At 47.3% G+C, this 16218-nt stretch overlaps 1 protein-coding gene across 1 annotated transcript in view; it reads right to left on the reverse strand.

Moving 5' to 3' along the window:
* The window catches only part of LOC123998658 (septin-9-like), a 141861-nt gene extending 129548 nt beyond the window's left edge, over positions 1-12313 (reverse strand). The window contains exon 1 of the mRNA XM_046303734.1: positions 11945-12313. Coding sequence (XP_046159690.1) covers positions 11945-11966 — 22 coding nt within the window. The 5' untranslated portion in view covers positions 11967-12313. The remainder of the gene's footprint in view (positions 1-11944) is intronic.
* Positions 12314-16218: the final 3905 nt, after the last annotated feature.

The raw sequence follows: 16218 nt of genomic DNA on the forward strand, positions 1-16218 counted from the left end.
CTGGCTACAGCGGTGTTGGTGTATCTGTGGTGGAAGGTGGCCTGGCTACAGCGGTGTTGGCATATCTGTGGTGGAAGGTGGCCTGGCTACAGCGGTGTATCTGTGATGGAAGGTGGCCTGGCTACAGAGGTGTTGGTGTATCTGTGGTGGAAGGTGGCCTGGCTACAGCGGTGTTGGTGTATCTGTGATGGAAGGTGGCCTGGCTACAGCGGTGTATCTGTGATGGAAGGTGGCCTGGCTACAGCGGTGTTGGTGTATCTGTGGTGGAAGGTGGCCTGGTATCTGTGATGGAACAGCAGCGGTGTTGGTGTATCTGTGGTGGAAGGTGGCCTGGCTACAGCGGTGTTGGTGTATCTGTGGTGGAAGGTGGCCTGGCTACAGCGGTGTTGGTGTATCTGTGGTGGAAGGTGGCCTGGCTACAGCGGTGTTGGTGTATCTGTGGTGGAAGGTGGCCTGGCTACAGCGGTGTTGGTGTATCTGTGGTGGAAGGTGGCCTGGCTACAGCGGTGTTGGTGTATCTGTGGTGGAAGGTGGCCTGGCTACAGCGGTGTTGGTGTATCTGTGGTGGAAGGTGGCCTGGCTACAGCGGTGTTGGCGTATCTGTGGTGGAAGGTGGCCTGGCTACAGCGGTGTTGGTGTATCTGTGGTGGAAGGTGGCCTGGCTACAGCGGTGTTGGTCAGACCTTGAGACATCCAGAAAGCGCCATGGGACTCATCTGTAGTCGGTACCGTCGATCTGACAACTTGTGTCTGTAGCGTCTGTAACTGTTTGGGATAATCTGACCCCTCTATGAAAAGGTGAGTTTCCCATGAGCTCCAGGAAGCCCACAAGCCTCACAAGACATGTCTGAAAGTAGCCGGGTACCAGCTAAAAACAATTATGGAAGTACACTACCGGTCGAAGGTTTTACAACACCTACTCATTCAAGGGCTTTTCTTTATTTTTTACTATTTTATACATTGTTGAATAATAGTGAAGACATCAGAACAATGAAATAACAGACAGACAGAAGAGCACCAAAGACACATGCGTAACATGTGAGCTCATCCCTCACCCTGTTACATACAGTACCTATAATCTATTAAAGCACAGGCCTCTCTCACACAGGCCTCTCTCACACAGGCCTCCCTCACACAGGCCTCTCTCACACAGGCCTCCCTCACACAGGCCTCTCTCACACAGGCCTCTCTCACACAGGCCTCCCTCACACAGGCCTCTCTCACACAGGCCTCTCTCACACAGGCCTCTCTCACACAGGCCTCTCTCACACCGGCCTCTCACACAGGCCTCTCTCACACAGGCCTCTCTCACACAGGCCTCTCTCACACAGGCCTCTCACACAGGCCTCCCTCACACAGGCCTCTCTCACACAGGCCTCTCTCACACAGGCCTCCCTCACACAGGCCTCTCTCACACAGGCCTCTCTCACACAGGCCTCTCACACAGGCCTCTCTCACACACAAATTGATGGTTTGGACATCCTAGGCATACTTGACAAGATAACAGGGCAAATAGTGTGTCTCAACAGAGTTTATAGGTTGACTTTCAAGTTCCATCTAATAATATCTTTACACACAGCAAATCAAAGCCTGTCTGTGGATATAAATAATGTTAAAAGCCATAATGCAGAGCGGTGCTTGCAATAAGTCAGAGAGCTAGTAGTAGTGTGTTTGGGCTTGGACTTGAAAGTGCATACCAGACCCAGCGATACCCTATTATGAGTAAATCAGTGCTGTGGGCTCTGTAAATTACGAGCCTGTGTGTGTGTGTGGGGGGGGCATGCATGTGTGCGTGTGTGTGTGTCCTAGCCTCTTCTTTGTGTGGTTGTTATTCATGTGCAGGTTACTGATTGATCCGCCAGGCTGAGGGAGTGGCGTACAAGGCAGAGAGCAGCTCCACATACAGGGCTCAGCTACCAGGGTCAGACTACAGGGCTCAGCTACCAGGGTCAGACTACAGGGCTCAGCTACCAGGGTCAGACTACAGGGCTCAGCTACCAGGGTCAGACTACAGGGCTCAGCTACCAGGGTCAGACTACAGGGCTCAGCTACCAGGGTCAGACTACAGGGCTCAGCTACCAGGGTCAGACTACAGGGCTCAGCTACCAGGGTCAGACACACACTGACACAAGCATGTGTGAAGTGAGCACCCTAATTTTCAGTCTATGATGAATACAGTCAGACAAACACGCACTCTCTCAAATACACACACACACACACTCTGAAATACTGTAAAATAATACTGAGAGAAACATACAGCTCACAGTGTGTGTATATACAGTATGCACACACACACACGCACACCATCTATATCCCATCCCCACACAGACCCATATCCCTGTACAGTATCTCCACACACAGTTTCAGTTCTGATGTCAAAACCCCCATCTCTTATAGTAGCCCACTCTAAACCCCCCACACTGATCATGAAGACAACCTTCTCTAAACCCCCCCACACTGATCATGAAGACAACCTTCTCTAAACACCCCCACACTGATCATGAAGACGACCTTCTCCAAACACCCCCAAACTGATCATGAAGACGACCTTCTCCAAACACCCTCACACTGATCATGAAGACGACCTTCTCCAAACACCCCCACACTGATCATGAAGACGACCTTCTCCAAACACCCCCACACTGATCATGAAGACCACCTTCTCCAAACACCCCCACACTGATCATGAAGATGACCTTCTCCTAACACCCCCACACTGATCATGAAGACCACCTTCTCCAAACACCCCCACACTGATCATGAAGACCACCTTCTCCAAACACCCCCACACTGATCATGAAGACGACCTTCTCTAAACACCCCCACACTGATCATGAAGACCACCTTCTCTAAACAACCCCACACTGATCATGAAGACGACCTTCTCTAAACAACCCCACACTGATCATGAAGACAACCTTCTCCTAACACCCCCACACTGATCATGAAGACCACCTTCTCTAAACCCCCACACTGATCATGAACACCACCTTCTCCAAACACCCCCACACTGATCATGAAGACGACCTTCTCCAAACACCCCCAAACTGATCATGAAGACGACCTTCTTCAAACACCCTCACACTGATCATGAAGACGACCTTCTACAAACACCCCCACACTGATCATGAAGACGACCTTCTCCAAACACCCCCACACTGATCATGAAGACGACCTTCTCCAAACACCCCCACACTGATCATGAAGATGACCTTCTCCTAACACCCCACACTGATCATGAAGCCCACCATGAAGACTTCTCTAAACACCCCCACACTGATCATGAAGACCACCTTCTCCAAACACCCCCACACTGATCATGAAGACCACCTTCTCTAAACACCCTCACACTGATCATGAAGACGACCTTCTCCTAACACCCCCACACTGATCATGAAGACGACCTTCTCCAAGCACCCCCACACTGATCATGAAGACGACCTTCTCCAAGCACCCCCACACTGATCATGAAGACAAACTTCTCCTAACACCCCCACACCCCCACCCCACACTGATCATGAAGACAACCTTCTCCACTGATCATGAAGACAACACCCCCACACTGATCATGAAGACAACCTTCTCCTAACACCCCCACACTGATCATGAAGACAACCTTCTCCTAACATCATGAAGACCTAACCACACTGATCATGAAGACAACCTTCTCCTAACACCCCCACACTGATCATGAAGACAACCTTCTCCTAACACCCCCACACTGATCATGAAGACAACCTTCTCCTAACACCCCCACACTGATCATGAAGACAACCTTCTCCAAACACCCCCACACTGATCATGAAGACAACCTTCTCCTAAACACCCCCACACTGATCATGAAGACCACCTTCTCTCAAACAACCCCACACTGATCATGAAGACACCTTCTCTAAACCCCCACACTGATCATGAAGACAACCTTCTCCTAACACCCCCACACTGATCATGAAGAACACCACCTTCTCCAAACACCCCCACACTGATCATGAAACACCCCCACACTGATCATGAAGACCCCACACTGATCATGAAGACGACCTCCAAACACCCCCACACTGATCATGAAGACCACCTTCTCCAAACACCCCCACACTGATCATGAAGACGACCTTCTCCTAAACACCCCCACACTGATCATGAAGACCACCTTCTCTAAAACACCCCCACACTGATCTAAACAAACACCCCACACTGATCATGAAGACCACCTCTCTAAACACCCTCACACTGATCATGAAGAACCCTAACACCCCCACACTGATCATGAAGACAACACTGATCATGAAGACGACCTTCTCCAAACACCCCACACACATGAAGATCATGAAGACCACCTAACACCCCACACTGATCATGAAGAAACCTTCTCCTAACACCCCCACACATGATAACACCCCCACACTGAACACAACCTTCTCCAAACACCCCCACACTGATCATGAAGACAACCTCCTAACACCCCCACACTGATCATGAAACAACCCCCTAACACCCCCACACTGATCATGAAGACAACCTTCTCCAAACACCCCCACACTGATCATGAAGACAACCTTCTCCTAACACCCCCACACTGATCATGAAGAAACACCCCCACACTGATCATGAAGACAACCTTCTCCTAACACCCCCACACTGATCTCCTAACACCCCCACACTGATCATGAAGACAACCTTCTCCTAACACCCCCACACTGATCATGAAGACAACCTTCTCCTAACACCCCCACACTGATCATGAAGACAACCTTCTCCTAACACCCCCACACTGATCATGAAGACAACCTTCTCCTAACACCCCCCCCATGAAGACAACTGATCATGAAGACAACCTTCTCCTAACACCCCCCACACTGATCATTGAAGACAACCTTCTCCATTAAGACAACACCCCCACACTGATCATGAAGACAACCTTCTCCAAACACCCCCACACTGATCATTAAGACAACCTTCTCCGTCTCCAGAGCTGAACAAATATGCCCAGAATGTGACAGCAGCTCCGCACACGTTCCGGCGGGAGACAAACAGGACAGATGACGACGACATGACCAGACATGCACTCCCTGCTCCGATGCAAACTGTGGGAAAGGAGACATTCAATGGGAATGGGTTGTGTACACTACACAGAGCAGCACAGAGCCAAGGGCTTAGGGTTGGAGACTCAGGTTGTGCCCCAAATGGCCTAGCCCCTATATGGGTCCCTGTCAAAAATAGTGCACTATATAGGGAATAGGATACCATTTGGGATGCAACCTCAGAGAAAGGAAGCTGTAGGATAATAAAGCAAATAGAGTGGGTTCTAGGAGTGGTTGCGTGAGTGAGACACCATTCAGGGTGAAAGAGTGGGTGAGTGAGACACCATTAAGGGTGAAAGAGTGGCTGTGGGAGTGAGTGAGACACCATTAATAAGAGCGTCTGCTAAATGACTTAAATGTAATGTAAAAATTAAGGGTGAAAGAGTGGCTGAGGGAGTGAGTGAGGGTGAAAGAGTGGCTGAGACAGAAATTAAGGGTGAAAGAGTGGGTGAGTGAGTGAGAAACCGTTAAGGGTGAAAGAGTGGGGTGAAAGACCATTAAGGGTGATGGGTGAGTGAAAGAATGGGTGAGTGAGTGAACCACCCATTAAGGGTGAAGGAATGGGTGAGTGAGTGAACCACCCATTAAGGGTGAAGGAATGGGTGAGTGAGTGAGCCACCATTAAGGGTGAAAGAATGGGTGAGTGAGTGAGCCACCATTAAGGGTGAAAGAATGGGTGAGTGAGTGAACCACCCATTAAGGGTGAAGGAATGGGTGAGTGAGTGAACCACCCATTAAGGGTGAAGGAATGGGTGAGTGAGTGAGCCACCATTAAGGGTGAAAGAATGGGTGAGTGAGTGAACCACCCATTAAGGGTGAAAGAATGGGTGAGTGGGTGAACCACCATTCGGGGTGAAACGTGACGCTGGATACAGGCTACGTTCAGATACAGGCTAGAGGCAGGTGTTCACACATGGAGGTTAAACATAGTCAGGACCTTGTCTCCATGGGAGAGAGACAACACAGGGAGAATGATGGATGGATATAGCACCTTGTCTCCATGCTGAGTATCATAGATGGATGGATATAGCACCTTGTCTCCATGCTGAGTATCATAGATGGATGGATATAGCACCTTGTCTCCATGCTGAGTATCATAGATGGATGGATATAGCACCTTGTCTCCATGCTGAGTATCATAGATGGATGGATATAGCACCTTGTCTCCATGCTGAGTATCATAGATGGATGGATATAGCACCTTGTCTCCATGCTGAGTATCATAGATGGATGGATATAGCACCTTGTCTCCATGCTGAGTATCATAGATGGATGGATATAGCACCTTGTCTCCATGCTGAGTATCATAGATGGATGGATATAGCACCTTGTCTCCATGCTGAGTATCATAGATGGATTTTAAAAATATTTGTATTTTTATTTAACCTGGTAGGCTAGTTGAGAACAAGTTATCATTTGCAACTGCGACCTGGCCAAGATAAAGCAAAGCAGTGTGACACAGACAACAACACAGAGTTACACATGGAGTAAACAATAAACAAGCCAATAACACAAGCAAGTCAATTACACAGTAGAGAAAAGAAAGTCTATATACAGTGTGTTCAAAAGGCATGAGGAGGTAGGCAATAAATAGGCCATAGGAGCGAATAATTACAATTTAGCAAATTAACACTGGAGTGATAAATGAGCAGATGATGATGTGCAAGTAGAGATACTGGTGTGCAAAAGAGCAGAAAAGTAAATAAAATAAAAACAGTATGGGGATGAGGTAGGTAGATTGGGTGGGCTATTTACAGATGGACTATGTACAGCTGCAGTGATCGGTTAGCTGCTCAGATAGTTGATGTTTAAAGTTGGTGAGGGAAATAAAAGTCTCCAACTTCAGCGATTTTTGCAATTCGTTCCAGTCACTGGCAGCAGAGAACTGGAAGGAAAGGCGGCCAAATGAGGTGTTGGCTTTGGGGATGATCAGTGAGATACACCTGCTGGAACGTGTGCTACGGGTGGGTGTTGTTATCGTGACCAGTGAACTGAGATAAGGCGGAGCTTTACCTAGCATAGACTTATAGATGACCTGGAGCCAGTGGGTCTGGCGACGAATATGTAGCCAGCCGACTAGAGCATACAGGTCGCAGTGGTGGATGGTATAAGGTGATTTTGTAACAAAATGGATGGCACTGTGATAGACTGCATCCAGTTTGCTGAGTAGAGTGTTGGAAGCTATTTTGTAGGTGACATCGCCGAAGTCGAGGATCGGTAGGATAGTCAGTTTTACTAGGGTAAGTTTGGCGGTGTGAGTGAAGGAGGCTTTGTTGCGAAATAGAAAGACGATTCTAGATTTTATTTTGGATTGGAGATGTTTAATATGAGTCTGGAAGGAGAGTTTACAGTCTAGCCAGACACCTAGGTATTTATGGTTGTCCACATATTCTAGGTCGGAACCGTCCAGGGTGGTGATGCTAGTCGGGCGGGCGGGTGCGGTCAGCGAATGGTTGAAAAGCATGAGTTTGGTTTTACTAGCGTTTGCGTTTAAGAGCAGTTGGAGGCCACGGAAGGAGTGTGGTATGGCATTGAAGCTTGTTTGGAGGTTCGTTAGCACAGTGTCCAAGGAAGGGCCAGAAGTATACAGAATGGTGTCGTCTGCGTACAGGTGGATCAGGGAATCGCCCGCAGCAAGAGCAACATCATTGATATATACAGAGAAAAGAGTCGGCCAGAGAATTGAACCCTGTGGATGGATGGATGGAATATAACACCTCGTCTCCATGCTGAGTATCATTGATGGATGGAATATAGCACCTTGTCTATATGCTGAGTATCATGGATGGATGGATGAATGAATATAGCATCTCGTCGCCATGCTGAGTATCATGGATGGATGGATGAATGAATATAGCACCTCGTCTCCATGCTGAGTACCATGGATGAATGAATATAGCACCTCGTCTCCATGCTGAGTATCATAGATGGATGGATGAATGAATATAGCACCTTGTCTCTATGCTGAGTATCGTGGATGGATGGATGAATGAATATAGCCCCTTGTCTCCATGCTGAGTATCATGGATGGATGGATGAATGAATATAGCCCCTTGTCTCCATGCTGAGTATCATGGATGGATGGATGGATGGATGGATGGATGGATGGATGGATGGATGGATGGATGGATGGATGGATGGATGGATGGATGGATGGATATAACACCTTGTCTCCATGCTGAGTATCATGGATGGATGGATGGATGGATGGATGGATGGATGGATGGATGGATGGATGGATGGATGGATGGATGGATGGATGGATGGATGGATGGATGGATGGATGGATATAACACCTTGTCTCCAAGGCTCTTCGAGAGTAACTTTCCTAATGCACCACCCATGTATGGCATCTCACTGTCACACATTCAGACGGCAGACATTTAGGACCAGAGCAGACAATCTGATAGCCAATCATCATCACCTGTAGACCAGATATTAAGTAATCTGATGAGGCCTGTATATTGTATACCACAATACATTTACATGTGTCATGTTATTCATTTAGCAGACACTCTTGTCCAGAGTGACTTACAGTTAGTACGTTCATGTTAAATAGCTAGTTGGGCCGACCATATATCACAATCACAGTAAATACATGGAGAAGATGACATGTACACATCCATCCATTGGCGAAACAAATAAATAATGTTGTAGGACATAACCCTTGTCTTGCTGCAGGGCAGTGGAGAGGAAGCAGTGTTGTAGGACATAACCCTTGTCTTGCTGCAGGGCAGTGGAGAGGAAGCAGTGTTGTAGGACATAACCCTTGTCTTGCTGCAGGGCAGTGGAGAGGAAGCAGTGGAGACCCTTGTCTTGCTGCAGGGCAGTGGAGAGGAAGCAGTGTTGTAGGACATAACCCTTGTCTTGCTGCAGGGCAGTGGAGAGGAAGCAGTGTTGTAGGACATAACCCTTGTCTTGCTACAGGGCAGTGGAGAGGAAGCAGTGTTGTAGGACATAACCCTTGTCTTGCTGCAGGGCAGTGGAGAGGAAGCAGTGTTGTAGGACATAACCCTTGTCTTGCTGCAGGGCAGTGGAGAGGAAGCAGTGTTGTAGGACATAACCCTTGTCTTGCTGTAGGGCAGTGGAGAGGAAGCAGTGATGTAGGACATAACCCTTGTCTTGCTGCAGGGCAGAGAGAGGAAGCAGTGTTGTAGGACATAACCCTTGTCTTGCTGCAGGGCAGTGGAGAGGAAGCAGTGTTGTAGGACATAACCCTTGTCTTGCTGTAGGGCAGTGGAGAGGAAGCAGTGTTGTAGGACATAACCCTTGTCTTGCTGCAGGGCAGTGGAGAGGAAGCAGTGTTGTAGGACATAACCCTTGTCTTGCTGCAGGGCAGTGGAGAGGAAGCAGTGATGTAGGACATAACCCTTGTCTTGCTGCAGGGCAGTGAAGAGGAAGCAGTGTTGTAGGACATAACCCTTGTCTTGCTGCAGGGCAGTGGAGAGGAAGCAGTGTTGTAGGACATAACCCTTGTCTTGCTGCAGGGCAGTGGAGAGGAAGCAGTGATGTAGGACATAACCCTTGTCTTGCTGCAGGGCAGTGAAGAGGAAGCAGTGTTGTAGGACATAACCCTTGTCTTGCCGCAGGGCAGTGGAGAGGAAGCAGTGTTGTAGGACATAAGTGTTGTAGGACATAACCCTTGTCTTGCTGCAGGGCAGTGAAGAGGAAGCAGTGTTGTAGGACATAACCCTTGTCTTGCTGTAGGGCAGTGGAGAGGAAGCAGTGATGTAGGACATAACCCTTGTCTTGCTGCAGGGCAGTGGAGAGGAAGCAGTGTTGTAGGACATAACCCTTGTCTTGCTGCAGGGCAGTGGAGAGGAAGCAGTGATGTAGGACATAACCCTTGTCTTGCTGCAGGGCAGTGGAGAGGAAGCAGTGTTGTAGGACATAACCCTTGTCTTGCTGCAGGGCAGTGGAGAGGAAGCAGTGTTGTAGGACATAACCCGTGTCTTGCTGCAGGGCAGTGGAGAGGAAGCAGTGTTGTAGGACATAACCCTTGTCTTGCTGCAGGGCAGTGGAGAGGAAGCAGTGTTTTAGGACATAACCCTTGTCTTGCTGCAGGGCAGTGGAGAGGAAGCAGTGTTGTAGGACATAACCCGTGTCTTGCTGCAGGGCAGTGGAGAGGAAGCAGTGATGTAGGACATAACCCTTGTCTTGCTGCAGGGCAGTGAAGAGGAAGCAGTGTTGTAGGACATAACCCTTGTCTTGCTGCAGGGCAGTGGAGAGGAAGCAGTGATGTAGGACATAACCCTTGTCTTGCTGCAGGGCAGTGGAGAGGAAGCAGTGTTGTAGGACATAACCCTTGTCTTGCTGCAGGGCAGTGGAGAGGAAGCAGTGTTGTAGGACATAACCCTTGTCTTGCTGCAGGGCAGTGGAGAGGAAGCAGTGTTGTAGGACATAACCCTTGTCTTGCTGCAGGGCAGTGGAGAGGAAGCAGTGTTGTAGGACATAACCCTTGTCTTGCTGCAGGGCAGTGGAGAGGAAGCAGTGTTGTAGGACATAACCCTTGTCTTGCTGCAGGGCAGTGGAGAGGAAGCAGTGTTGTAGGACATAACCCTTGTCTTGCTACAGGGCAGTGGAGAGGAAGCAGTGTTGTAGGACATAACCCTTGTCTTGCTGCAGGGCAGTGGAGAGGAAGCAGTGTTGTAGGACATAACCCTTGTCTTGCTACAGGGCAGTGGAGAGGAAGCAGTGGTGAGAGGTCCATCAACCTGTCAATCAACTGTATTTGCAACCAAACTGTCAAGAGACAACATTATCTCAAATGGAAACACACTCTACCACATCAATGTATTATTCATCTCTAATCTACATACAATGATACATTGAGACCATACTGCAAGTAAACATCATATTCTTCTTGAGGTTTTCATTAGGTATCTTTGGCCATTGTGTGACCTCCAGACCTTGAAAAGCAGCTCTCATTATACCAACAGATTAGAGGTCAGGTGAGTTCACTAATGGCTCTTGTTAGTACTTTGCCATTCCAGACAATGTTTTCAAACATCTTGTGAATTATTTGACAGCAAGAATACAGTCAGACTTAACTATTGTCAATAGTCAGACATTGTTTAGTCAAAGACTAACAGAAATTGCCACGCCTGGCTTCATGTGAGGCTCTTTGAAAGGGGAAATTCACAACAAGGGTAACTAGATGATCAACTACCTTTAAGTAATAAGCACCTCAGGGTTTGTGGTATTTGGCCAATATACCACGGCTAAGGGCTGTATCCAGGCACTCCACGTTGTGTCGTGAAAAGAACAGCCCTTAGCTGTGGTATATTGGCCATAATATACCACAAACCCCGAGGTGCCTGATTGCTGTTATAAACGGGTTACCAACATAATTACAGCAGTACAAATACATTTTTGTCATACCGATCGAATTTCAGGGCTCGAATCACCCAGTTTATAATATCTAATAACTCATCACAATCAACAGAACAGCAAGATGTGTTGAAACAGTATATCACTCAATAGTTAGACGATGAAGGTGGGATGGTGGGATACTGTGAAGTGGTTGGAGCTTAGTGACTCGGTCAGGGATCATGGTGGCCAATCATAACTGACCTTTAGAGTACAGGAAAATAAATCATTATCCCGTGTCCATGTGCATGTATCTCTCTGGGGCACGTTCACTTTCACTCAACACAGATAACCTACGCGCCCGGGCGCGTACACGTAACCTAAAGTTACATATTTACAAGTAACCTAAAGTTACATAATTGAAGCTGATACTGTGCACATATAGATGGACAACTGTAAAATAACAATGTAAAGTGTTATAATAACATTACAGCAAAGTAATAACAACAACAGGAGTACCCAGAAATAAATATTCCATCAAATGGCACACCTACCTGAATATCCTGATTTCTTCATGATGATCCTTCGTAAAGAAACGACTTGCTTTAAGCCTCGATATGAGTTGTTATTTTAGCCAGGCAATGTCTCAGACGTGTCGATGTCCGTGGCAATCAGATCTTCATTTACAACCGTAGTTTCACAGGTATGTCGGTGCGCGCTCTTCTCCCTATTCCTCCCAATCCTGGAACGTTAAGCTTTCCGAACACACCTGGCTGCGGGGAAAATCAGGGGAACCGCTACTTCGTGGACTTGAAGTAAATGAGTGAATTATTTAATTTATCAGGATCGAACGCGAACGCTGAGGGAGTTAACCTCAGGGCCAGGCTATCTCTAGATACGTAGAATGGATACAATCACACCTGCGCTACCAACGCACGCCCAATCTGAAGGCGGGACTTGGAGCAATATACTGTACACAGTAATCAGAGGAAGTTATGTCAAAGTTCACGGTGATGACACTGTGGGCTTAACCCATTGAGAACATATACATTTAGAAATCACAGCATGTCAACAAACAATTGCTTATGGCAGTAGTGTGGATCATTGCTTACTTTAAATGAGAATCCACATCCGTGTTTGATTGTAAATAGGCAGTTGTAATATCCTTTTCATGTACAGTATCACTTTAGTATGAAAAGACTTCGGCAAAGACGTTTTGCTAAAGTCAAACTTTTAGTGCTTATGCTACAACAGATGTGTGAAAAGACCCAATTAACAAGTGATTAATGAAGGATGCAGCCAGTAGCTCATTCAACTGCGGGAATCCTGTTATGTCAATCATATCAAAGTGTACAACTGTCAGTGTCCTTCAAACATGCAAATAAGACTTGATGAAAATGATTATCCTCGACCTCATACAACGTGCTGATGTTCTGATCTGAGGAGACCTCTTGTGGACGTTTCTTGAAGGACAAACATGCTGTTTACTTATTCTAAAACCTAGGTGAATAGAAGCAAGTATGTCAAAAATATATATATTAAATGTAAAAATAAGAAGCAAGTATGTAAAAAATATATATATATTGAATGTAAAAATAAGAAGCAAGTATGTGTAGCTGCTGTCCAATATGTCGACCTTCGTATAGGTTACTGGGTGTGTTGAAAGGAGTGGGTGTATGTGCCTGCTGACCTGGCTGAGGTGTTTCCCTCTGGGCAGCTGTATCACGATGTCACCGGCGGTAGCTAACATTGAGACCAGTGCACCAGTGTTGTGTCAAGGTGCCTGCTGACCTGAGGTGTTTCCCTCTGGGCAGCTGTATCACGATGTCACCGGCGGTAGCTAACATTGAGACCAGTGCACCAGTGTTGTGTCAAGGTGCCTGCTGACCTGAGGTGTTTCCCTCTGGGCAGCTGTATCACGATGTCACCGGCGGTAGCTAACATTGAGACCAGTGCACCAGTGTTGTGTCAAGGTGCCTGCTGACCTGAGGTGTTTCCCTCTGGGCAGCTGTATCACGATGTCACCGGCGGTAGCTAACATTGAGACCAGTGCACCAGTGTTGTGTCAAGGTGCCTGCTGGCCTGTGGTGTCTCCCTCTGGGCAGCTGTATCACGATGTCACCGGCGGTAGCTAACATTGAGACCAGTGCACCAGTGTTGTGTCAAGGTGCCTGCTGACCTGGCTGAGGTTTTTCCCTCTGGGCAGCTGTATCACGATGTCACCGGCGGTAGCTAACATTGAGACCAGTGCACCAGTGTTGTGTCAAGGTGCCTGCTGACCTGAGGTGTTTCCCTCTGGGCAGCTGTATCACGATGTCACCGGCGGTAGCTAACATTGAGACCAGTGCACCAGTGTTGTGTCAAGGTGCCTGCTGACCTGAGGTGTTTCCCTCTGGGCAGCTGTATCACGATGTCACCGGCGGTAGCTAACATTGAGACCAGTGCACCAGTGTTGTGTCAAGGTGCCTGCTGGCCTGTGGTGTCTCCCTCTGGGCAGCTGTATCACGATGTCACCGGCGGTAGCTAACATTGAGACCAGTGCACCAGTGTTGTGTCAAGGTGCCTGCTGACCTGAGGTGTTTCCCTCTGGGCAGCTGTATCACGATGTCACCGGCGGTAGCTAACATTGAGACCAGTGCACCAGTGTTGTGTCAAGGTGCCTGCTGACCTGAGGTGTTTCCCTCTGGGCAGCTGTATCACGATGTCACCGGCGGTAGCTAACATTGAGACCAGTGCACCAGTGTTGTGTCAAGGTGCCTGCTGACCTGAGGTGTTTCCCTCTGGGCAGCTGTATCACGATGTCGCCGGCGGTAGCTAACATTGAGACCAGTGCACCAGTGTTGTGTCAAGGTGCCTGCTGACCTGAGGTGTTTCCCTCTGGGCAGCTGTATCACGATGTCACCGGCGGTAGCTAACATTGAGACCAGTGCACCAGTGTTGTGTCAAGGTGCCTGCTGACCTGAGGTGTTTCCCTCTGGGCAGCTGTATCACGATGTCGCCGGCGGGAGCTAACATTGCAACCAGTGCACCAGTGTTGTGTCAAGGTGCCTGCTGACCTGGCTGTGGTGTCTCCCTCTGGGCAGCTGTATCACGATGTCACCAGTGCACCAGTGTTGGCGGTAGCTAACATTGAGACCAGTGCACAAGTGTTGTGTCAAGGTGCCTGCTGACCTGAGATGTTTCCCTCTGGGCAGCTGTATCACGATGTCGCCGGCGGTAGCTAACATTGAGACCAGTGCACCAGTGACCAGTGTTGTGTCAAGGTGCCTGCTGACCTGAGATGTTTCCCTCTGGGCAGCTGTATCACGATGTCACCGGCGGTAGCTAACATTGAGACCAGTGCACCAGTGTTGTGTCAAGGTGCCTGCTGACCTGGCTGTGGTGTCTCCCTCTGGGCAGCTGTATCACGATGTCACCGGCGGTAGCTAACATTGAGACCAGTGCACCAGTGTTGTGTCAAGGTGCCTGCTGACCTGAGGTGTTTCCCTCTGGGCAGCTGTATCACCCCTACAAGCTCTCACAGTCTCATGTCAGAATTAGACGTTCATCCATGTTTCTCAAACGTCAACTTTTGAAGTTGTTCAAAACACCATATTTAGTGTTTAAGATTAAGTTTAGACATCTCACTAAAGGCTTCAGTGATAAAAGTTATACTTAAATCCAAACTGGTTCTCTAGCAGATTAGTAAGAATGTCTCACCTCATGTTCAAGAATGGCCTTTTTATCTTTATTCAGATTACAACCTCTCAATTTTGGTTATTTGAAAATGAAATAAACTCCAAAATATGTCTATTTTTAAAACAAGCCATACAAGGTTGGTTGCAATTTCACTTTAATCCATCAGGAAAAAACAGAACAAATATTATGGTTAAACTCAAAAAAAAAAATTTTTACCTTTATTTTACCAGGCAAGTCAGTTAAGAACAAATTCTTACTTTCAATGACGGCCTAGGAACAGTGGGTTAACTGCCTGTTCAGGGGCAGAACAACAGATTTGTACCTTGTCAGCTCAGGGGTTTGAAATTGCAACCTTCCAGTTACTAGTCCAACGCTCTAACCACTAGGCTACCCTGCCGCCCCAAATATACTAATTGATCATTTAAAAAATCTACAGTAACAGTCAAAAGTTTGGACACACCTACTCATTCAAGGGTTTTTCTTTATTTTTACTATTTTCTACATAATAATAATAATAGGGAAGACATCAAACTATGAAATAACACATATGGAATCATGTAGTAACCAAAACAGTCTTAAACAAATATAAATATAAATACAAATATCAAAATATATTTTATATTTGAGGTTCTTCAAAGTAGCCGCTCTTTGCCTTGATGACAGCTTTACACACACTTGGCATTCTCTCAAACAGCTTCATGAGGTAGTCACCTGAAATGCATTTCAACTAACAGGTGTGCCTTATTAAAAGTTCATTTGTGGAATTAATTTCCTCCTTAATGCATTTGAGCCAATCAGTTGTGTTGTAACAAGGTAGGGGTGGTATGCAGATTATAGCCCTATTTGGTAAAAGACCAAGTCCATATTATGGCAAGAACTGCTCAAATAAGCAAAGAGAAACGACAGTCCATCATTACCTTTAAGACATGAAGGTCAGTCAATACGGAACATTTCAAGAACTTTCACATTTTCTTCAAGTGCAGTCGCAAAAACCATCAAGCACTATGATGAAACTGTCTCTCATAAGGATCACCACAGGAAAGGAGACAGTGTGAATCAGGCCTTCATGGTCGAATTGCTGCAAAGAAACCACTACTAAAGGACATAAATAAGAATAAGAGAATAAGAGACTTGCTTGGGCCAAGAAACA

This window comes from Oncorhynchus gorbuscha, linkage group LG16, assembly GCF_021184085.1.
Source record: "Oncorhynchus gorbuscha isolate QuinsamMale2020 ecotype Even-year linkage group LG16, OgorEven_v1.0, whole genome shotgun sequence".
NCBI classification, from domain to species: Eukaryota; Metazoa; Chordata; class Actinopteri; order Salmoniformes; family Salmonidae; genus Oncorhynchus; species Oncorhynchus gorbuscha.